At 41.7% G+C, this 24,008-nt stretch overlaps 1 protein-coding gene across 2 annotated transcripts in view; it reads right to left on the reverse strand.

Annotated features, from left to right (window-relative positions):
• The window catches only part of mmel1 (membrane metallo-endopeptidase-like 1), a 104,382-nt gene extending 81,678 nt beyond the window's left edge, over positions 1 to 22,704 (reverse strand). Inside the window, exons 1-2 of one of the 2 annotated variants that reach the window (XM_078559238.1) lie at positions 22,458 to 22,704; positions 3,855 to 4,018 (exon numbers count right to left, since the gene is read on the reverse strand). In XM_078559238.1, the coding sequence (XP_078415364.1) occupies positions 3,855 to 4,008 (154 nt within the window). In that variant the 5' untranslated portion in view covers positions 4,009 to 4,018; positions 22,458 to 22,704. Of the gene's footprint in view, positions 1 to 3,854; positions 4,019 to 4,122; positions 4,264 to 22,457 lie in introns of those variants that run through there. The other variant, XM_078559237.1, reaches the window with a different exon arrangement.
• Positions 22,705 to 24,008: the final 1,304 nt, after the last annotated feature.

Below are 24,008 nucleotides of genomic sequence, written 5' to 3' on the forward strand. Positions count from 1 at the left end.
TGTATCTTTTCTGAGTATTCTGAAATATCTCCTTAAATTTCTGACACTGCATCTCTACTGACCTATCCCTTAGCCTAATTTCCCAATTCATTTTAACTAGCTCTGTCTTTATGCCCTCATAATTGTCCTTATTTAAGTTGAAAACACTAGCCTTGGATCCTTTCCTCTTTCCCTCAAACTGAATGTGAAATTCAATCATATAATGATCACTACCAACCAGGGGCACCTTCACTAGGAGGTTATTAATTAATCCTGCCTCATTGCACATTGCCAGATCCAGTATAGCCTGCTCTCTGGTTGGTACTAGAACGTACTGCTCTAAGAAACTGTACTGAAAACACTCTTATGGGCTCATCGTCCAGGATACCTTTGCCAATCCGATTCACCCAATGTATATGTAGATTAAAATCACTCATTATAATTATTGCCGTACCTTTCTCACAAGCCTCCATTACTTCTTCTTGTATGCCCTGCTCTACAGTGTGCTTACTGTTAGGGGCCTAAAGACTACTCCTACAAGTGACTTCTTACCTTTACTATTTCTCATCTCTACACAAACCGATTCTATATTCTTGATCTCCAGAACTAAGGTCATCTCTTTCTATTGTACTAATGTCAATTGTTGTACCAATTAACAGAGCAACCCCTCCACCTTTTCCTAATTTCCTAAATGTTACGTACCCTTGAATATTCAGGTCCCAGTCTTTGTCATCCTGTAGCCAAGTCTTTGTAATGGCTATCAGATCATACATATTTATTTCTATTTGGAAAGAAATAGCACAATGTGTAGATATGTCCCCAGCATAAATGATGTTGTCTTATAATGTCATGCATGCTATAAAACTCAAATCTTGTGGAACAAGCCATTATATAGTGTTGTAAAATAGATTTTAAAAAAAACTTATGGCTGAGATTTCACCTCAGGGTTGCAGTGAGTGTATGCAGGATAGCACATCAGCAGGAGTACATCACATGCAGGCTAACACCCACAGGAACGGATTACATGCAGGATAACATCCCAGCAGGAATAAATGTTGCACAGAATTCCTACAATCAAATGATTAGTTGAACTGTATGCACTACTGTGCAATATCACTTGAGTTCTACTGTGCAGTTCATCAGACAAATTTGTGTTTTTGTTGGGGGTGTCTATCATTGAAAAAAATTATTTATGTGATTTATGTCAGATTAGTGCAGCAGTATGGGTGACTTGACTTTATCAACACTTCAACTCTTGGTCAAAGTATACTGACTGGAGAAAGTCCAAATTGGTCCTTAAAACACTCTAATTGTTAACACTGCTTAAACTTAGAGAGATGAAAAGATTATAATAACTAAATCACAGTGTTCTAAATGGGATAAATTAAATACATTTGACAAATATTGTGCTGGCATATTGTGTTTGAACACTAATATGCCCCACTTTGAAGTCATGGAGTAAAATCATTGGATCACAGTTTCCCTAACTTCATGACTGCTGCTTTGACCTTGCTGTGTTCAGACACAGGATGCAGACTACCTGTTTCCTTACACAGGGAGAAGAGTCACCTGGAGCAATCTCATTGCCCCTTCGAAATCAATAACTCAGAATTGCATCACTTGAAAAGTCAGAGGGGGGAAAATTAGAGCTTCAATGACCAAAAGAATATTTGTCAATACTTCCTGTAACAAAATCTATTCTACTCCTTTCTGTTGTAGTCTTTATCATTTGAAGTGATTTTGCACAAAAAAATTTGAATTAAGCCATGCTAAGCAGTTCATTTTTTTTAAGATAAATTGAAATAATTAACTCTAAAATCAGATTGAACTATATAAACTGAAAAACTACAATGAAGAGTGTAATATCACTTGCAGATCCCAATCATACAGATGCTACTGTAATCATTGTATTGCTGTTATCATTAGCACCATTACTAACACTAGCATAAATGTCCCAAGTGTTAATATACTTTAACACAGAGATAAACGTTTAACATTTGGAATCACTGTGGTAGATTTTAACTTCAAGCAGATTTCAGGTAGCCTGCTCGGGAAGCATATGGACCCATCAGTACTGACCTTTAGGAATGAGGATGTTCTGTTTTCCTCTTTTATTCTCTAAAAGTATCACTGGATGAAAACTAACATTATGTCTAAAATAAGCACTGACACAAATGTGATTGCTAGCACTATAATTTGCACTTACGCCCTTACTATCACTGTCATTGTGACTTACGCTATCTCTAACACGGCCAATGTCCCTAACACTACGTTAACTCGACAACTGACGGTACCATTAACAGTTTTAAACAAAGATGACTAACAGTTTCAGTAAAAGCGTCAAAATTAATTTCAGCTGCTTAATATCAAAAATATAATCTTAAAGTCCAACATATCTTTTAATGAGCATTGAGAAAAAGATGCAGATGGAACATTTTATATGTCACTGGGAAACCTAGATTTGAAAATAGGAAGACAGCTGTGCTGCATTATCTCTGGGCCCTATCCTTATAGGGTGCAGTGGGGCACTGAGAGAACCAAGCTATACTGTCAGTCCTCCTGGAGGTTTCATCCAGTGTCAACAGAACGAAGGCTTCAAAATGTCAGTTCGATTTCAATGCTGGGAATCCTGTAGTTTAGCACCTCACTGCAGCTATAATGCAACAGATCTGAAAGCCATGTGGTGTGACTACCTCCTAGCTTTAGGGCAGCCCACAGTTAGATCTCCATTCTGATTGCAGAGATTGAGTTTCTGCATTGATGCACAGACAAATATACTTCATGAAGCTCAAGATGCAGTGACATAACTAGCTCTTGGGATACTTTGGTCACTGTGACTATCTAAGGTAACATAGTCAGGACTTGTGCTTTTGCCCATTCTCTCCCCTTGTCTGCAATGAGTCAAAAAGGATTATGGTTCCACACGTGCCAACCACCCTCAGGTACCCCAATATCTCGCTCAAGTGATTTCTTCATATGCGAGAAAGAAAACAAAGTCTTGCATTTATGTGGCACCTTTCACAACTTCAAGATGTCTCAAAGCATTGTACAATCAGTGAAGTAGTTTTGAAGTGTAGGAACCGTTGTAATGTAGGAAAAACAGCAGCCAATTTGTACATGGCCAGTGCTCACAAACAACAATGTGATAACAACCAGCACACCCACCCTGCTCTTTGAAATAGTGTCATGGAATCTTTTACATCCACCTGAGAGAGTAGACAGGGCCTCAGTTTAATGTCTCATCAGAAAGACAGCACCTCTGACAGTCCCACTCTCCCTCAGTACTGCATTGGAGCTTCAGCCTAGATTTTTGTGTTCAAATCACTGGAGTGGGACTTGTACACACCACCTTTTAAATCAGACACAGCAATGTTACCAACTGAGCTGCCAGTGAGGGACACCACAGTCTAGGCTAATGCAATTCAAATTCCATACATACACACTTTACAGCAGAGGTTATTTCACTGGTGTTCCTCTCACTAGCTTTGAGGCTAATTGTAGTGCCTCCAATGCTAACCAAATTTGGGCTAATTCACCAAATATAATCCAAGAAACATTCCAGGGATCTTCTGTTCCACACCAACACACTCTTTAACTGTCCTCTGAAGTGGTCTAATGAACCACCCTCTTCTATCAAACCATTACAAAGAAAATTAAGCTGCTCTAGAAGATGGCCTTGCACCAGCTTCAGAGAAATTAGGGATGGGCAATAAATGCCAGTCTTGTAAACAATGTCCACACCCTGGGAATTCTTAATAAAATGGAGGTATGGTTTAGCTACAAGGCTGCATTAATCGTCCGAACCATCAAGGGTAATATTTTGGGAGCAGGGTCTGCTGGAAACTAACCAGGTTATTTCTCATGGGTCACCTTACCTCTTTGCGTTGTGTACAACACAACCAGCGCCACCACTGCGCATGTCATGAGAAGGAGCAGCACAGTTAATGCAATTTCAATGAAAGTCCAACTTTTCTTGACTGATTTTGTCGACTTCTCCACGATGTCCATCTGGCTTTCCGACTTGCCCATTATAGTGACTCTATACGAGAAAAGATAGCGAGTGCAGTTACTGAAACAGTACAGCAAGCACCGGCTCTATCAGAACAGGCTGGAAACCGACAGAACAAAAATAAACCACTTTACATCTGCACTTTCGCCTGATCTTCCATCTCCCCTCCTCTTGTGGCTGTCCTATGGATAAATCCCCCAATCTCTTATCGATGGGTGGGGGTCTTCCTTAAAGCAACATATTGATCCGCGGAACCTGAGGAATGGAAAGTGGGGCTGCGAATGACATTGGATGTTGGATTCTCTCAAACCGGGGACACTGAAATGTGAGCGAGCAGGAGACACCGGCTAACTTTGTAATGGGGTCTTAGAGAGTCGTTCTCTTGTGATTCAAAGGTAAGAGGGAGCGAAGGTGGAAGTGGGGTACAAGAGTCAGGGAAAATACTTCGGCTAACCAGCATTTATCAGCCTAGTGACGGAAACTCCCCCTAAGGATTAATTTCTGACATTGTTCCTGCAAAAAAAGGGGGTGGGAGCTTATAATGGGTTCAACACGCAGGAGTTACTCTGTGGGTCCTTGTCTTGAGGCTTCTGACTTCATCAAATCTCACCAGGTAACAGGAGCTGTTGGGCGAACGGACAGCACTGAGAGAGGGAGAGGAGGAACAACAAACTCCCCAGTCCTGAGTCCAAGCATCCCTACTTGTCAATTTCAGTTCCGTTTCATTCATTCGTACCCTGAAGCATTCCATCACCATCCCCCACTTCTTAAACTGCGCTGGAGGCAGTGCCGTGTGCTCGGAGAGATCACTGCAATGCAGTTTCAGTAACTTTTAACAGAGAGAATGAGCAGGTCATCGAACTGCGGCAATTTATGGAAAGACTGGAGTGTGATTCTTAAAATAAAAATGATTAGGCAGCTTTGAATGTTGATCAATTGTCTGGGTAATGGAACTTTTTAAGCTCAATTGTGCGAGAGTGCATGTACATGCAATCAATTTTAGTCGTGAGTACTAAAATAAGTGAAAGTAAATGGGTTTTAGCGTCCGTTCAAATAATAGCTAGAGGAATTTGGCAGGGATTCATTTCACCTGGAAATGACACTGCGATATTCTGAGGCAAGAGTGCCACAATATCTGATACTGAACAGGAAGAAACAGGTCCCAAGAGACATCTTACAATGTAAAATATCATAGGAGTACAGGAAAATTTAGGAATTTTATATTACTGTTCAGTTTTGTCTGGGTGTGATTTCTCAAAATAATTAAATTCATGTACTATCTGTGCTTTATAATATTTGGGTTATAAACCTGACTAATATGGGAAGATTTCCTTGAACATGAATTTACAGTTTGAAGGTGTTACCTTATATTTCAATAACACTTTATCATGTTCCAAGTTGTCCAAAATGCCTTGCAATCAATGTTATTTTGATGTGCAATCATTTGTAGGTAAACACGGTGGCCAACTTGTGCAACAGCAAGATTCCATGAACAGCAATGAGAATGGCAGAATGGTGGTTAAGTTACTAACTTCATAATCCTGAGCTAATGATTTAAGACACAAGTTCAAATCTCACCATGGCAACTGGGGAATTTAAATTCAATTAGTTCACAGAATCACAGAATTGTCACAGTGCAGAAGGAGGCCACTTGACCAATCATGTCTGTACCAGCACTCTGAATAAGCAATTCAGCCAGTGCCACTCCCCGTAACCCTGCACATTCTTTCTTTTCAGGTAGCAGTCTAATTTCCATTGAATGCTTCAATTGAACCTGCCTCCATCACACTCTCAAGCAGTGCAATCAGACCTTAACCATTCACTGTTTGAAAAAGTTTTTCCTCATGTCACTTTTGCTTCTTTGCCAATTACTTTAAATCTGTGCCCCCTCGTTCTTGATCCTTTCACGAGCGGGAACTGTTTCTCCCTATCTGATCTGTCCAGAATCCTCACAATTTTGAAAACCTTTATCAAATATCCTCACAACCTTCTCTTCTCCGAGGAAAACAGTCCCAACTTCTCCAATCTGTCTTCATAACTGAAGTTCTTCGCTCCTGGAACCATTCTTGTGAATCTTTTCTGCACTCTCTCCAATTTATTCACATCTTTCCTAAACAGCAGTGCCCAGAACTGGACGCAATACTCCAGCTGAGGCCGAACTAGTGTCTTATACAAGTTCAACATAACCTCCTTGCTTTTGTCTTCTATGCCCTTACTAATAAAGCCTAGGATACTGTATGCTTTATTAACCACTTTCTCAAGCTGTCCTGCCACCTTCAATAACTTTTGCACATATACATCCAGGTCCCTCTGTTCCTGCACCCCCATTTACATTTGTACCCTTTATTTTATATTAGGCCATAACTTCCGAGCTCCAGAGCATTGTATTGGCGGGGTTACCCTAAAGATGAGCTGGGGAACCCACACCGCCACCCCCTCCCCCCGGAAGATCACACATAAGGTTTATACAGCGATTGCCCGAAAGTGCAAACTTCCCCTGGACAATTGCCCTGCACTGGGAATCATCCGAAACTGCGATTTAAATCACAAATTTCGGATGGCTCCAACCAGGTTACATCAATAGTGACCCATAAAAAGTTAGAAGGATTAAAGCCACTTCTAACTATAGCACAGACCCACACCGACACCTCCCCCCCCCCACCCCACAGGACCCCATCCCACACACCTGAACCCCCAGAGGTGTCCTCCCATCTACTGCCTACCCCACGGGACTCCCGCACCACCCCCAAGCTCCCAGGGATTCCTCTCCATCCCCTGACCACTCCCCCAACGGGATTCCCTCACCCCCCGACTCCCCAGGGGTCTGCCCCCATCCCCTCGATTATCCCCCCAAGGGACTCTTCCCCCCACCGCCCCCCCACCCCCAAGAGACTAAAAGACTATAATGCTCCCTGAAGGGAACTCTGCAACCCACGGGATTCCCCCCACACCCATGGGGAGCCATCACCCTCCGCCAGGCCCTACCTTCACCCACCACGCTTAATTCTCATCCCCACCCTCCCAAGGCCCAACCTGACACCTCCCCCCACAAGACTGACCCAACAAAACCCCCCTTCCCACTCCAGATGCCCGGCCTGACCAAATACCACCCCACCTCCCCGCCCCCCCACCCCCAAATCCTACCCACTTACCTTATTACCTGGCCTGTCAAGGAGCGTTAAACTTGGCTGGATCTTAAGGTTTAACTGGTTTACGGCAGCTAGTGTTATAAAAAAGAGGGTATGGCCTCCTTGCATCCAACAGAGCTGCATGCAACACTAGTCTCCAGGGACGCACTGCACTGCCTGAATCTCGCCCAGCCTGAGTCGGAATGTTGGACGAGACAGGATGGGAAACAAATTTTGGGTAAGAAAGTAGGAGCAGAGTGGCAATCCAACACTGATTAACACTCTGAGGAAGTTCAGGCCCTTTGTCTCTCCATGATGCCCCTACCAAAATGAATCACTTCACCTTTCTCCACATTGAACTTCATCTGCCACTGTCCGCCCATTCCACCAGCTTATCTATGTCCTTTTGAAGTTTTACACTATCCTTCTTGCAGTTCACAATGTTTCCAAGTTTCATATCATCTGCAAATTTTGAAATTGTGCTCTGTCCACCAGGGTCTAGATCATTAATATATATCAGGAAAAGCAAGGGTCCCAAAACTGATGCCTGGGTTATTCCACTACAAGCCTTCCTCCAGCCTGAAAAACAGCCGTTAGTCACTACTCTGTTTCCTGTCACACAGCCAATTTCATATCTATGTTGCTACTTTGCCTTTTATTGCATGAGCCAAAACTAAACTTAAAATGAAAATGTAGTATCAGCAATGGTACAGATGAAACTGCTGTATTATTGTAAAGAATCTATCTGGATCACTAATATAATTTAGGGAAGGAAGTGTGCCATCCTTATTTGTTCTGGCCTATGTGTTACTTCAGACTCACAACAATGCAAGTGACTCTTAACTGCCTCTGAAGTGGCCTAGAAAGCCATTCAGTTGTATTCAGTTGTTCTCAAGGACAATAAAGACTGGTCTTACCAGTGACACCACATCCTGTGAGTGAAGAAAAGAAATAATTAGGTTTATGGTGGGGTTGGTTGACTATTGACCCAGCATATTGGGGGAACTCCCTGCTCCTCTTCAAAAGGTGCCATAACATTTTTAACATCCATTTGGGCACACAGATCGATCTTTGATTTAACATTTCATCTCAATGATGGCACCTCCAAAAATGCAGAACTTCCTCAATATTGCACTGACACATTAACTCAGATTGTGTGTACATGTCTTGGAGTGGGGTTTGACCAATAACTTTCACAACTGAATCAAGATTAATTTACAATATTTTTTTCCTCTCTCTTCCTCTCCCACAGGTACTCAGTTTGGAATTGCACAAGTAATAATTGCTTTCCAGTACATGATCCACTTGGCCATTCTTCATATCAAAGGCTAGATAGTAACTATCAGTGAGCTATTTAATAGTGGGTATGAGTATTGCAGCTGGGACTGATTCCTGAAGTCTACATGTAACTATTCCACTAGCAGTCATTGGTTGGTGAGGAGGAGTAATACTTCAGTTGATTTTTCCATTCCCTAGTTCCGAAACAAATTGTAACATTACTCCTGTTTTGGCTGAGATCAATAACCCTACAGAGATTGGGGATCGAGTTTGGGGTCTTCCTGGTCTTCTTTCATACGGCTTTAGGAGCAGAAGCTGTAGTCACAATTTTAATGTCAAGTTCCCTAACCAGTCCAATGCCCTGCTGAAAAGCAAGTGCAACTCCAGGATGTTGCCTCAAACTTGAGCTGGGGGCAAGATTTTATTAAGCGCCCCATAGGTCGGTCAGGGCTTCCACAGTCACAGCCAGGCAAGGTTTTCAGGTGCCACTTGTACACCAGGTGGCCACATTGGCCATGTCCAGTCTATATTCTATTGAGGGTTGTCCGCATGCCCTGGGGGAGACTGAAGCCTGGTTGTTGAGATGTTAAGTCAGAGACAATGTATTTATTTGGGAGGGTGTTTTCTGCACAAGCTTTCCTCGAGGTTTCATCAGTGTTATGGAGTTGGAGATGTTTGCTTCATGTCCAGTGGGGGTTTTGTAGAGCCATGTGGTGGGTTGGGGTGTCTTCAAGGTCTCTATGGATGGGGAGGTCCAGATTGCTGCTGATACGAGTTATTTCTCTGCGTGCTGCTGCATCCTGTCGAATAGAGATGACAGGATGGATGATGACAGCTTTCTTATGGCCCACCCTGTCAAGTGGATTCTTGAACTCTCGAACCTGTAACTAATGCCATCAAAACGATGACTGAACGCCTCTTATGGGCCTTCGGGTCAACGGAACAAAACTAAAAATTAGTCTTCTTGGTGATTTTGTTTGACTAAAGATTTTGGACTGCTGATAAATCATTGAAGACCATTGAAAGGAGATGGGGACCAAATGAGGGAGGAAATGCTCTGGTTGCTGCATGCAGTGACATTGTAAACATATCCTTCTTGAACACAATTAGGATGCTGGCACATATAATGAATGGAGCAATTCCACACCATTTGTTATTTTTTCCATCAAGAAGACTGCAGGCCAGGAAGGAAACATGTGGGAGACAGACAGCCACAAATGTTATGAGTTTGCACAAGTGATCTCGGTCACCACACTAGAGCTAGATAGAGAAAAGCCTTAAAACAATGACTGTTAAACCATCCAGAAGCTAACATTTAATGAGAATGTTTATAGATACTTTTAATAAGCTTGTGACCATGGTGATTTATGACCTCAGTAAACATAACAAAATCTTCATCTGGGATGGGAAAAATCCCATTACGGATTTAAAACATTTTCAGGCATGTTTTAGAAAGTAAAAGGTCATGTTAAATGTATTTGAAGGCTGCTGTTATAGATATATTAAAATTTGAAGGATTCCAAAAGCTGAAAATATGTCCTGGAGCTGAAAGATTTCCCTGTTTGTCACATTTAAGGTTACTAATGCAACTTGAGGCCCAAAATTTAAAGTAAGGATCTTGTGACATACCTCAGTTTGCTATTTTAATGGGGATGTTACACATTTAAAATAAATTGATTAATGCAGATGATGAAATGGTCAACAGATGAATATCATCTGAACATGTTAAGGGCTCTTATTCAATCCTATCTCTTGTCAAATTTCCCAACATAAGAGTCTTTATCTTCAAATTATTCAATGAGATATTAGCCTATCAGGAGTCTTAGATTTATTCATTTACTAGTTGCCTAGAGATGTTAAGTCATTTTCAATTTAGACATATTTCAGAAAGTGGTCCTGCAGTACATACATTTGTGAATTTGAGAGTTGTTAATTATATACTAATATCTCATAGTTTCCAGTATGATAGCAACCTGGCTGATGCTAATAAAGCAGAGGAATGCATTTCAGATATGTGTATTCAGTGTTCATACGCTAGTGCCTAAAATGCAATTTTAGGACCCTTAGATTTTTAAAAAATCTTCGTCAGGCTCAGGTTTATGTGCACCAATCACCTTCTGGTCTCAGTTAGGAATACTATCCTTCACATGTGAACTTAAGTGTATTAACAGGTTATTTGACTATTGGAAGAAACCACAGCCAACGCCAATGCATCCCTGGATGTAAATCCACACAACTGTACCGCATTGGAAAAGTTACTGAATAGCAATCAGGTTAGAAACCAGGTCTGATTTTTCTCCCTGCCCAACTCCAGCACATTGAGGCCTATTGTATTGTTCCTGTCATCAACTTGGCTGTGATCAACAAGCTCAGCACATGCATTTATCAACATACTTTTAAAAAAGTTTGTTCTTGGCGTGTGAGCGTTGCTGGAAAAGCCAACATTTGTTGAAACCCTAATTGCCCTGGAGAATATGGTGGTGAGCTACCTTCTTCAATTGCTGCATTTCATGGTGTGCAGATACACCCACAGTGCTGTTAGGGAGAGAGATCCAGAATTTTTACCCAGCTGTAGTGAAGAAATGGCAATATTGTTCCAAGTCAGGAAGTTGTGTGACTTGGGGGAAAACTTGTAGGTGGTGGAGTTCCATGCTTCTACTGCCTTTGTTCTTTTAGCTGGTAAAGGTCATGTGTTTGGAAGGTGCTGTTGAAAGAGCCTCGATGAGTTGCTGCAGTGCATATTGTACACACTGCTGCCACTGTGCATTGGTGGTGGAGGGAGTAAATATTTAAGGTGGTGAATGGGGTGTGGATTAATGGGCCACCTTGTCTTGGATGGTGTCAAGTTTCTTGAGCGTTGTGGGAGCTGCACTCATCCAGGCAAGTGGAGAGTATTCCATCACACTCCTGACTTGTGTATTGGAGATGGTGGGCAGGCTTTGGGGAATCAGGAGGTGAGGTACTCACTGCCAAATTCCTAACCACTTACCTGCTCTTGTAGCCACAGTGTTTATATGGCTGGTCCAGTTCAGTTCAGTTTCTGGTCAATGGTGACCCCCAGGATGTTGATGGTGGGAGACTATCTTTTTTATTAATTTACAAGATGTAGGCGTCACTGGCTAGGCCAGCATTTATTGCCCATCCCTACTTGTCCTTGAGAAGGTGGTGGTGAGTCACCTTCTTGAACCGCTACAGTCCCTGTGGTGCAGGTACACCCACAGTGCTATTAGGGAGGGAGTTTCAGGATTTTGGCGCAGCGACAGTGAAGGAACAGTGATATATTTCCAAGTCAGAATGGTGATTGGCTTGGAGGAGAACTTCCAAGTGGTGGTGTTCCCATGTATCTACTGCCCTTGTCCTTGTAGATGGTAGTGGTCGTGGGTTTGGATGGTGTTCCTAAGGGGCCTTGGTGAGTTTCTGCATTGCATCTTGCAGATCATACACACTGCTGCCACTGCTCATTGATGGTGGAGAGAGTGAATGTTTGTGGAAAGGGTGCCAATCAAGCGAGCTGCTTTGTCCTCAATGGTGTCAAGCTTCTTGAGTGTTGTTGGAGCTGCGCTCATCCAGGCAAGCAAATAGTATTCCAACACACTCCTGACTTGTGCCTTGTAGATGGCAGACAGGCTTTGGGGAGCCAGGAGGTGAGTTACTCACAGCAGGATTCCTAGCCTCTGACCTGCTGTTATAGCCATAGTATTTATATGGTTAGTCCAGCTCGGTTCAGTTTCTGGTCAATGGTAATCCTCAGGATCTTAATATTGGGGGATTCAGTGGTGGTAATGCCATTGAATGTCAAAGGGTGATGGTTAGGTTCTCTTTTGTTGGAGATGGTCATTACCTGGCACTTGTGTGGCATGAATGTTACTTGCCATTTGTCAGTCCAAGCCTGGATATTGTCCAGGTCTTGCTGCATTTGGACATGGACTGCATCAGTGCCTGAGGAGTCACGAATGGTGCTGAACATTATGCAATCATCAGCGAACTTCTGACCTTATGATGGAAGGTCATTGGTGAAGCAGCTGAAGATGGTTGGGTCTAGGACTCTACCCTGAGGAACTCCTGCAGTGATGTCCTGGAACTGAGATGATTGGCTTCCAACAACCCCAGCCATCTTCCTGTGTGCTAGGTATGACTCCAATCAGCAGAAAGTTTTCCCCCTGATTCCCATTGACTCCAGTTTTGCTAGGGCTCCTTGATGCCACATTCAGTCAAGTGTTGCCTTGATGTCAAGGGTGGTCACTCTCACCTCACCTCTGGAGTTCAGCTCTTTTGTCCATGCTTGAACCAAGGCTGTAATTAGGTCAGAAGCTGAGTGACCCCGGCAGAACCCAAACTGAGCATCAGTAAGCAGGTTATTGCTAAGCAAGTGCCGCTTGATAGCACAGTTGATGAGCCCATCACTTTACTGATGATGGAGAATAGACTGATGGGGTGGGTTGGATTTGTCCTGCTTTTTGTGTACAGGACATACCTGAGCAATTTTCCACATTGCCAGGTAGATGCTAGTGTTGTAGCTTGGCTAGGGGCATGGCAAGTTCTGGAGCACAAGTCTTCAGTACTATTGCCAGAATGTTGTCAGGACCCATAGCCTTTGCAGTATCCTGTGTCTTCAGCCATTTCTTGATATGACGTGGAGTGAATCGAATTGGCTGAAGACTGGCAACTGTGGTGCTGGGGACCTCTGGAGGAGGCTGAGGTGGATCATCCACTCAGCACTTCTGACCGAAGATTGTTGCGATTGGTCCAGCCTTACCTTTTGCACTGATGTGCAGGGCCATTCCATCATTGAGGATGGGGATATTTATGGAGCCCCCTCCTCCAGTGCATTGTTTAATTGTCCATCACCATTCGCGACTGGGATGTTGCAGGACTGCAGAGCTTAGATCTGATCCGTTGATTGTGGAATCACTTGGCTCTGTTTATCACTTGCTGCTTATGCTGTTTGGCACACAAGTAGTCCTGTGTTGTAGCTTCACCAGGTTGACACCTCATTTTTAGATATGCAATGTCATTGAACATCAAGGGGAGATGGTTAGGTTCTCTCCTGTTAGAGATGGGCTTTGACTGGCAATTGTGTGGCACAAACATTACTTGTCACTTATCAGCCCAAGCTTGAATGTTGTCCAGGTCTTTATGTATACAGGCATAGACTGCTTCAGTATTTGAGAAGTTGCAAATGGTTGTAAAGGTAAAACCTTTTCTTTTGCTGGTCTTCACATCATTGAGAATGGGATGTTTTTTGGAGCCTCCTCCTCTGGCTAGTTGTTTAATTGTCCACCACCATTCACGACAGAATGTGGTAGGACTGCATCGTATTCGTCTATAGTTTGCTTATAAATAAAAAGTTGCCTTATTAAATAAAAATTGGGGAACTGGTTTGGGCAAGTTGCCCAGGCCAGATGACCAGAACTTGAGGTTTGCATTCCATCCAGGCCTGAATAACTCTATAATTGAGCTCAGTGATCCTAGCTTTACCACAGGGTCAAAAACAAACCAGCCAGGACCCCACTCCTGATTGCTATTCAGTGTTTCCTCCTGGAAAGTGTGTGAATATTTGGGAGAGAACAGAAGCGGTCAGACTGCGATGCCCTTCGCGGTCCAGTATCTTGCCGATATGTGAAAAATACGGAGCTCCTTTGGCAGAAGTTAGCTCAAAGTTGGTTAAAAGGGCGGGGATAAAAATACAAATTTGCTCTTAAAAGGCATTTTAGTACAATAAATAACTCACAATCTTCTAGATTGTAAGGATCACCTGGTGCACAAAACTCCTCCTGGGTTCTTACAAAGCTTGCTGGCCAAGCTCATTGAAGAGAATATACAGAACGTGAATTGGTTTTCAAGGTAGTCCGATCTTGTTCCGTGAAAAACACCATGCTGTAATTTAAAAAGTCATTAATGGAAATTGACTGTGGTGAGGTGGAAACTGACTTCAGTTTACAGGCTTTATTTTGCAAATTAACTCGAAAGCTTTCGTGCCATTTTAACTAGTTAGGAGCCTTCGTAAACGTCATTTCACGGAATGAGAAGTAATGAACCTCTTAGGGCGGTGGTGGAACCGAAGTCGAAATGTTCGCATCCAACTCCGTTGACAAGACAGTTCGGTTCTCCCCTGTGCTTCCAGTGGTAGTTCTGGAAGTAAATGATGCAAGTGAGCCTATGTTAATCGCGAGTCAGTTTCCGAAGAACCCATCCAAATAAAACTAGGAAAATGATCGCAGATAGATTGAACTGTTGTGTGTTTCACCGTTTAGATTGTAAACCAAGATGGATAAAACAGTCCCCATGCAAAAAGAGAAAACTGGTAGCAAATCTGAAAGGAGACTTAGTATCCTGTTCACCCGCATCCTCTTTTGAATTTGTCTGGCATCGCTCTGGTGCTTCATTATAGGAAATAGGAGCCGCAGTAGGTTATTCAACCCCTCAACCTGCTCCCCCATTCAACTAGAATAGATCATGGTTGATCTTCTATCTCAACACCATTTTCTCACTCTATCTCCATGTCCTTTGATATCTTTAATATCTCGAAATCTATCAATCTCAGTCTTGAACAGATTCAATGACCGAGCCTCCGCAGCCCTCTGGGGTAGAGAATAAAGATTCACCATAATCTGAGTGAAAAAATTCCTCCTCCTCCTCAGTCTTAAATGGCCTACCCCTTATCCTGAGACTGTAGCCCCTGGTTCTGGTCCCGCCCCCCCAGCCAAGGGAATCATCCTTCCTTGGAGCCTTGTAAGAACTTTATATGTTTCAACCAAATCACCTCTCATTCATCTAAACTTCAGGGAATACAGGCCCAGTCTTCTCACAGAACAATCTCACCATCACAGAGGTCATTCTGGTGAACCTTCGTTGCACTCCCTCTATGGCAAGTATATCCTTCCTTAAGGAAGGAGACCAAAACTGTACATAGTACACCCTGTGCAGTTTAAACAAGGCTGTATACAATTGCAGCAAGATTTCTTTACTCCTTTACTCAAATCCTCTTGCAATAAAGGCCAACAAACCATTTGCGTTCCTAATTGCTTGCTGCATCTGCACATTATGTGTAAGCCCAGACAATATCAGGCTATTTGACTGTGAAGGGCATCATAACTGATCCTGATTGCATCCTCAGCATTGGCTCATGTTCACCATCTCTAGTCTAAGCACATTGAAGTTAGTTGTAATGACCCAAATGCAATCAACTAACTCATATCAACTGGGAATTGAACTGGTATCCTTCTTCTTTCTGTAGTTTTCTGCCATAGTAAGGTATTTAGACTGAGTCAATAGATGACCAAGACTGTAACAGTTCTAGTATATCAACACTGATAGACTGACCTATGACCATTGGTTATTCTATGTGTCCTTCATCCCTCCTATACCTGATCAGAATTTTATCTCTTTTGAAGTGCTTTCATACTATAGCAGTGTAGCCAAATGCATACATGATGCTACCCTTGGTTTGCTCTGCTCCTTAGTGTAACTGTAAGCTGTAATGCCTTTAAGAAAGAAGGCTTTGGGTTCAAATTTCATTCTAGAGATTTGAGCATATTGTCTAGGCTGACCCGCCAGTGAAGAGTGAAGGTGTGCTGTACTGTCAGCGGTGCAGTCAGAGATGTTAAATGGAAGCTTGTCTGCCCGCTCAGGTGAATGTAAAAGATCCCATGACACTATTTGTGGAAGAGCTGCAGTTCTTCCCAATGCCCTGGCCAACATTTAACCCCCAACCAACATTGCTAATACCAGTATCATATTACTATTTGTGGGATTTGCTGTGCACAAATTGGCAGCTGTGTTTTCTACATTACAGCAGTGACTATACTTCAAAAGTACTTAATTGGCTGTGGTTGTGAAAGGTGATATATGAATGCAGGGCATTTTTTTAATGAATGTGTGTCTATTCTTTTAATGGAAGGTTTCAGAAGTTGATATGCAATGATACATGAATGTGTTTTGTGGTTAAGGTCACCAGTTTCAGTACACAAACATGAAGAGTTCATTGCAGATGTTTGTTGCTGCATAACACAGATAAACATATCAGCTCCTTTTATGAAATAACAGCCAAAGAGCTTGCAAAAGTAAAGGCATCGATAAATGATCAATATCACAGCATTAATTCTCTAAGCGTTTTGAATATACATTGTGCTCTTCTGGAGTTTGCATTTACAGGAATGGTCACAAAGTACATTGTAGGGAGAGATGAATAAATGAGAATAGTGGACTTCCTTCATTAAACATACCTTTTCTAATTTTTTAGCTGCCCAGGATTAGCCTCTTCATCCCATTTGCTGCACAACAGACTTTTACAGGGTCAGCTCCTGTGACAGTGCTGGGAACAGAGACAGAATGTAGGGTAGGGGCTCTTGGTAGAGGTGCCTATGTTTTTCTTTGGCTTGAGCAACCCAGTGGTTTTGTACTCACAACTTTGTGTGAACCTTGGCTTGCCTCTGGGCAAAGTATGACAGGCGGTTACTTCATGAAATACATTCTTAAAACAATTGTGCATTATTCAGTTTGCTTTTTTCCAATTTCTTTTGAGTATCTACTGTAGGATCCAGCCTAAAATATCAAGGCGCCATGATAAGGGAAAAAACTTTTTCTCACAACGAGTGGTTTGGGTCTGGAATGCGCTGCCTGGAAGTGTGGTGGAGGCAGATTCAATCGAGGCATTCAAGAGGGCATGAGATGATTATTTGAATAGAAACAAGGTGCAGGGGTATGGGGAAAAGGCAGGGCAATAGCACTAGGTCATAATGCTCGTTTGGAGAGCTGGTGCAGATACAATGGGCCAAATGGCCTCCTTCTGTGCCATTAAGATTCTGTGATATAGATGGCACAGCTCCCCCACACATTTGGCTAGCTTGAGTGCTGCCTCTTAGAATATAGCAGTGTGCCAGCTCCTGTGGTCCCCGCATTATTTCCAGTAAATGCTTTCAAGCCCTTGAACAAAAAAAAAACTATATTTCTAAAGAGCCATTATAGATGTTGTGACACAAAAAGAGACATGGCTTGGTGCCAAAGATTGACTGAAAATTAATTAAAGCACAGGGTGGTGCTTGGTGGGTGTACATCATTTGACTTTCTGCCACATTTGTTCCAATGCTGCACCTTGAGGTCAACCCTGACCACATGACACTGGAGTGCTGGTTATATTTCAGCTGTCACACTCCTGCCTGCTCTTGCGCGCTGTGGGATGTCCCATGAGCAGGGTTTCTTTAATTATTCTTCATTGCCAGTGCAGTTTAGCATTCAGGACCCTTCTGAGAGTTCAGTGAATGTGGAATATTGAATCTATTTAGAGTTTCTCCCAAAGCTTAATAAACAGCATTTATTCAGGTTTCTTCCCAGAACCCAGTAAGTATGGGATATTGTCTGTTATTTATTGGGCAATCCACTTCACATAATAATTTGGGAATATGACTTGACATTTTGTTCAGAACCTTTTAAGAACCTGTTAACCCAGGGAATATCATACAATTTACTTAAGGATTTTTAATAACAAATATCACACAGCATTTGTTTGGGATCATTTCCAGAGTCTGCTAATGGAGAATATCATGAATTTTTATTCCTGTTTAGTATTTCTAATGGAGCCGACAAGGAATGTTGCTTCAAGAAGGACAAAATTTAATTCTGTATTCATGCCTAATAACTCATCATTACTACAAATGGAGTTCATTAGGAGCATAGCCTCTCCTGTGATGAGCTCTTTAATTGGGTAGAAAGCTTACGGTTGGAGGCATTTTAATGCTGCTCTAATTCAATTTCACTGTTCTGCATTGAAAAGAAAAATAATCACATTTATATAGCGCCTTTTATGACTCTAAGAATGTCCCAAAGCACTTTACAGCCAATTTGCATACAGCAACTGAGGAACAGCAACTTATTAATGACCAGACAACTTGGCTAGATTGTAAGATTAGTGAAGATACCCAGGAGAATTCCCCTCCACTACTTCAAAAGTGCCACATGGGATCTTCTACATCCATCTGAGAGAGCAGACATTGGATTAACGTCCCATCTGAAATATGGCAGCTCCGTTAGTGCAGTATCCCCTTTATATTGTACTGGAGTGTCAGCCTAGATTTCTGTGCAGTCTAGATGGATACTTCGATTGATAGCTATTATCACATGCCCAACTTTTGTATAGGATCAGAAGTACGCCATTCAGCTCCTCAAACTAGTTCTGCCATCCAACTTAATAATGGCTGACCTTGTCCTGGTTCTGTGTTGCAAATGTTATTCAATATTATGTACCACAACCCAATTATTCATTTTTTCCCCATATCTCTTGATAACCTTACCTAACAGAAAACCTATTGAATAAAAACAGAAAATGCTGGAAATACTCAGCAGGTTATGGCAGCATTTGTGGAGAGAATTAACATTTCAGGTCAATGACCTCTCGTCAGAACTGGGAAAAGTTATTAAACGTTTTGAACTAGGCTTGATGGAACAAGGATGTTCTATGGTCAAAAGAAATATGTTGATCTCAATCTTAAGATATTAACCCAAGTTCCTAACCGTTCATGTGGATGTTATGACAGGCGCTTATGACATTGGTGGTCCTGGCCAATGCTCTTTCATTAATCAATATCCATCCATTCCCACATCACTTTTCCTGGTGAAGGTTGCAGTTAAGCTGAGCAGGGCCAACCAGACATCCCTTTCCTCAACCACAGATTCCAGCTCCTCCTGGGGGATTCCCAGGCATTAATCAATATTAATCAACATCATAAACATATTAACTGGTCATCCATCTCAATGCTGCTAGTGAAATTTTCCTTGGTGCAAAATGATCACCACATTTGACTCCATAACAACAGTCATATACCTCAAAGTAATCTACTGTAAGTGAAGTCCTTTGGGATGTTTCAGAGAGATGTGATAAAGTTATATATAAACGCTAGTCCTTAGTTATTTCATCAAACTAAAAGTTAATTGAAAATACTTCAATGCCACAAATATTAGAGTAATATTTTCTAGCTCTTTAATTTAATTATATCAAATTAATGCATAAAGTAAAACAACTGGGAGGTTATAGGTGTGTTGGTCTTAGCAATACCCCTGTTTGTAATCTTATTCTTTAATGATACCCTGTGGCCTTGATGGAAAGTGTATGCGTGGATGGCAAGTAAGGACAGAATCAAGATTTGTTCATGATAGCCCCTATAAGAAACAAGAAAGGGACTTTCCTTTCATAGCCTTTTAATGTCCCAAAACACTTTACAGCCAATAAAGTTTAAGTGGAGCAACTGTTATAATAAAGGAAATGTGGCAACTAATTAGTGCACAGTAAGATCCCATAAACAACAATGTGATAATGACCAGATAATATTTGGTGTTAGTTAGGTGATAAATATTAGCTAGAACACCAGAGAGAACTCTCCTGCTCTTCTTCAAATACTACCATGGGATCCTTTAAGTGCACCAGAGAAGGCTGGCTCTGTTTAACATCTAATCTGAAAGATGGCACTTCCTGTAGTGCAACACTGCCTCAATGCTCCACTGGAGTATCAGTATGGGTTTTGTGCTCAAGTCTCTGGAGTGGAGCTTGAAACCACAAGCTCTGACTCAGAGAGAGCATTACCCACAGAGCTAAGGCTGACATTAGTTAGATGGAGGCCATCACACCAAATCCCAGTGCTGTCTTTATCCTTTTTTTAAATATAGCATAATCTTCAAACACACTTTGTTTCCCTTTGAGGAATCGTGGGGAGGTGGTGGTGGAAAGATTCCTGGGCTGAAACACATCTTAAACACTCCTGTGGCCAACAAGTCCTGGCATGGGTCTTGAATCTACAGCTTCTGGCCTGAAGCAGGGATGCTACCACTGTGTCACAAGTCCTGCCTTTATCCAATAACCACTACATGTATTTTGCAACAGAGGTCATGGAATAGTTACTGTGTGAAACACCTATTTGATATTTTCCATCTCCCTAGGCAAGGCCAATTGTAGTGCTTCAAATGCTGTCACAGAAAATTCAACATAGACTAGGAATTGAAGCTGGCACTTTCTGGCCATTGTGGCTCATTATTATACTGACTTCTAGCTCTTGTGTTTCTATCTATACAATAAGATTAAAGTTAGTGACAGCCACTGCACAGAACTCCTGCCACTGTCTTTTAATGTGTAACCATATTGGGTTCTTCATTAATTCAGCAGGATATAGGTTTGTCCTTAAGGAACATTAGAGCAAGGTAATCCATTGCCTCAGTCGCTCTTCATCTCCCTCTTTCTGTGCAGTGTTTCTTAAAAGCTACCTCCTTAGCCCAGCTTTTGGTCACATGTTCAAAAATGTGGGTTGGTGTCAAACTTTGTTTGATAACATTTCTGTGAAGCACTTTGAGACATTTTACTATGTTAATGGCACCATATAAAGGCATGCTGTTAATGTAGTAATCCTTTAAACACCTTTCCCTTTGAGGTAAATGTACTAAATGTTTGTTTAAATAACAATATCTTCAAGTGCAGGATATATAATTTCTCAGGTAAGAAAAGCCCTATTTAACCATGGATAGATATCAGTCAGTTTCTGCACTGCCTTAAATATTATAATTGAAGGATTTTCTTATCCATTAGTCAGTGTACTCACCCTTTATTCAGTAAAATACTTTTGATGTGAGCTCCCTGACAGCTCAATAAAGCCTCTGCCCTGTATGTATCTGAATTCTGCTGACCAGCAACTTGGCCTGGGCTAAGCCAGCCACCTCAAGTCAGATAGCAGTAAAGGGGTGATTCTGTGATTCCAGCAAGAAGTATCCAATTAGAAACACATCCTGGATATTAACAGGTTGGGTGCCCACAGCTTTGCCAAGATCTGATCCCTATTTTCTTTGCTCTTCACCAGCAGCGCTGATTGTGAAATAAATAAACAAAACTGAAAGAAAAAACTTGCACCTACACAGCACCTTTTGTAACTTCAATATGTCCCAAAGCACTTTACAACTAATGATGTACTTTTGAAGTGTTGTCACTATTGTAGTTTAGGAAATGCATCAGCAATTGCCTACAAGAAGGTTCAATAAACGGCAATGTGATAACGAACAAATAACCTGTTTATAGTAATGTTGTTTGAGGTATAAAGATTGGCCAGGGAAAACTCCAGAGCTTTTCTTCAAAATAATACAGGAGGATCTTTTACTTTTATCTGAGAGAGCAAATGGAGCCTTGTTTAACATCTCATCCGAAAGATGGTGTCCCTGACAGTGTAGCACTGGAGTAAAAGCTTGGATTTTGTACTCAAGCCTCTGGAGTAGGACTGAAAATCACGAGAGGAGGGTGCTTCTCGCTGAGCCATGGCTGACCATCATGATCATGGAATCATCCTTTAAAAGCTGCTGAAATTTGCTTCAATGTCCCTGGCTGAAGGAGAGTGAAATTAGTCAACGTTTCCTCTTCTGCTTTGTTATCAGTGTCTCCTGCAGTAATTGCAATTGTGTGAACCGAGTGCAGTAACTGAAAAATAAATCAACGCCTGAGAAAATGTCCCCTTTCTGCTGAACCCTGTATCTACGGAGTACTTTCATTCCTCTGCAGTTTTAAAATTACAGCCTTTTTGCAGCTGAGAGCAATTGCAACCATGACAGATCGGAACTACCACAATCTAATGGACCATCATTTAACATTCATGCTAAATATACTTCTGCTTACTATAATATATTGTAGCTTTATTACTGCAACTGTCAGAGTAACTGCTGCAAAATGAAGTGTGCCATCATAAGCCAGATTTCTGCTACAGCTTCTTTTAAAAATGTTTTGTGCTATTTTTATTATTGATGGCATTCTCTTTATTTAAATCTCACTCTGGGCCACCTGTATAATGGCAACAATTTCTTTACACAGCTTTTGGGACTTATTAATTCATCTTTCAAGTTCAGCCCACGCAGAGGGTTGTTTTGTACATTCTTCATCTGAGAAAAATTTTATAAGATCGTACAGGCTTGCTGGAATCTGGAAAACAAGGCACGGACAGTTCAGATTTACAGCAAAGGTTCCGAAAAGGAAGCAGTGGGGAAGAGAGAGAGAGAGAAAGGAGACCACAAGAGGGAGAAAAACTTATTTTTTTTGTACTCACACGGGTTGCCTTTGTGTTGCCTGTAGGAGTCTGTATGTGGGGAGGGAGGCTCGTGTTCCGGCACAATGCTCTCCGAGTGTTCAGTACAACAGTCCAGTTCTCTTTGATGCTGCTCTCAGATGGTGATGAATTAGGCACAAGTCTTGAAATGTAAATCCCCTAACAACCTTGCCTGAGCAAGTAGCACAGTGAGGGGAGAGGGAATTCGCTCACTCCACACAGGTGGATCAGAATGCCAAGTGAACTCGGGGTGTAATGACTGTGGGCTCAGCTGATGGGTTGAAATGATACATACATATGGTAATGAGTACTGTGGTTCTGTTCTGTCACCCTTGCCTGCTCATACTTACAGCCTTATTATTAAACTTTCAAATATATTTTAATATGAAAGGGATAACATAGAAGAAAATAATACTATGTTGTGTACTATTTGGAGTTTTTATTTAGCCTTTTTCATCCTCTGCCAATTTTACCTCATGAAACTGGGATTTAGCTGGGTAGAAGCTAGCAATCCCTGCCAAAGTAGCCATTCTTCATGCACAAATTCAGACAATAAATGTAAGGGGTAAGGTTATAATCAAACCCAACTCTGCCCTTACCTAACATCCATACACGTGTGCTCTTTCCAACAGGAGTTGTTGGGTGGTGGTCATCTTTTTATTGTATTGAAGCACCTCAGAATGCAACATGATCTATGTAGACAACTTGAATGTCATTACATTTTCTGTGATGGCCATTTTGAAATGTTTTGTAATGTTCTTTTAGACATTTTATGAATGAAGTATATTCTTGTAAAAAAAGTGGTCAACAGTGGAATTTCTGGGTTAATATTTTGCCTATTTTCTTGGCCTGAGGACTGAGACTCATCATTGCCACAGCTAAATTGTGTAACTAAACAGACACATCAGGGAGTGAATGTGAGATCTCTTTGGTTTAATACTGTGACAGACCTACAGACCAATGAGTGTATCAATCCTCAAGTTATGTCATTGTGTTATATGTTTAAGTAAAGGAAAACCATTAAAGATTAAGTGCAGAGGGAGCCTTCTGTTGGGTATTTCTTGAAGAAGAACTTCAATCAATCGGAAGATTACTGACAAGGGTTATATTGTACAAGAATGTTTAAAAGACTCATTATACTATACATGAAAGCTTGAGATCAATACTTGTTTGGAGAAATGAACACTAATTTACTCAAGTTATACTACCAGCTCTGTCACTCTCTGAATCAGGTTTGCATACACTTACCAGTGTCCAAGAACTGCTTAAATTTTATTGTCAGTAATGAGCCAGTGGGACAATCGACTCTCTGCTGTCATTCAAGTGGTTAAGAACAGAAGAAATAGGAGCAGCAGTAGGCCATTTGGCCCTTCAAGCCTGCCCCACCATTCAATAAGATCATGGCTGATCTGCCCTAGGCCTCAACTCCTCTTTTGTGCCAGCTCCTCATAGCCCTCCCCCACTAGTGGAAACATCTTCTCAACATCTACCCTGTCAAGCCTACTCAGAATCTTGTATGTTTCAGTAAGATCACCCCTCATTCTTCTAAAC

This window comes from Cetorhinus maximus, chromosome 15 (assembly GCF_964194155.1).
Source record: "Cetorhinus maximus chromosome 15, sCetMax3.hap1.1, whole genome shotgun sequence".
NCBI classification, from domain to species: Eukaryota; Metazoa; Chordata; class Chondrichthyes; order Lamniformes; family Cetorhinidae; genus Cetorhinus; species Cetorhinus maximus.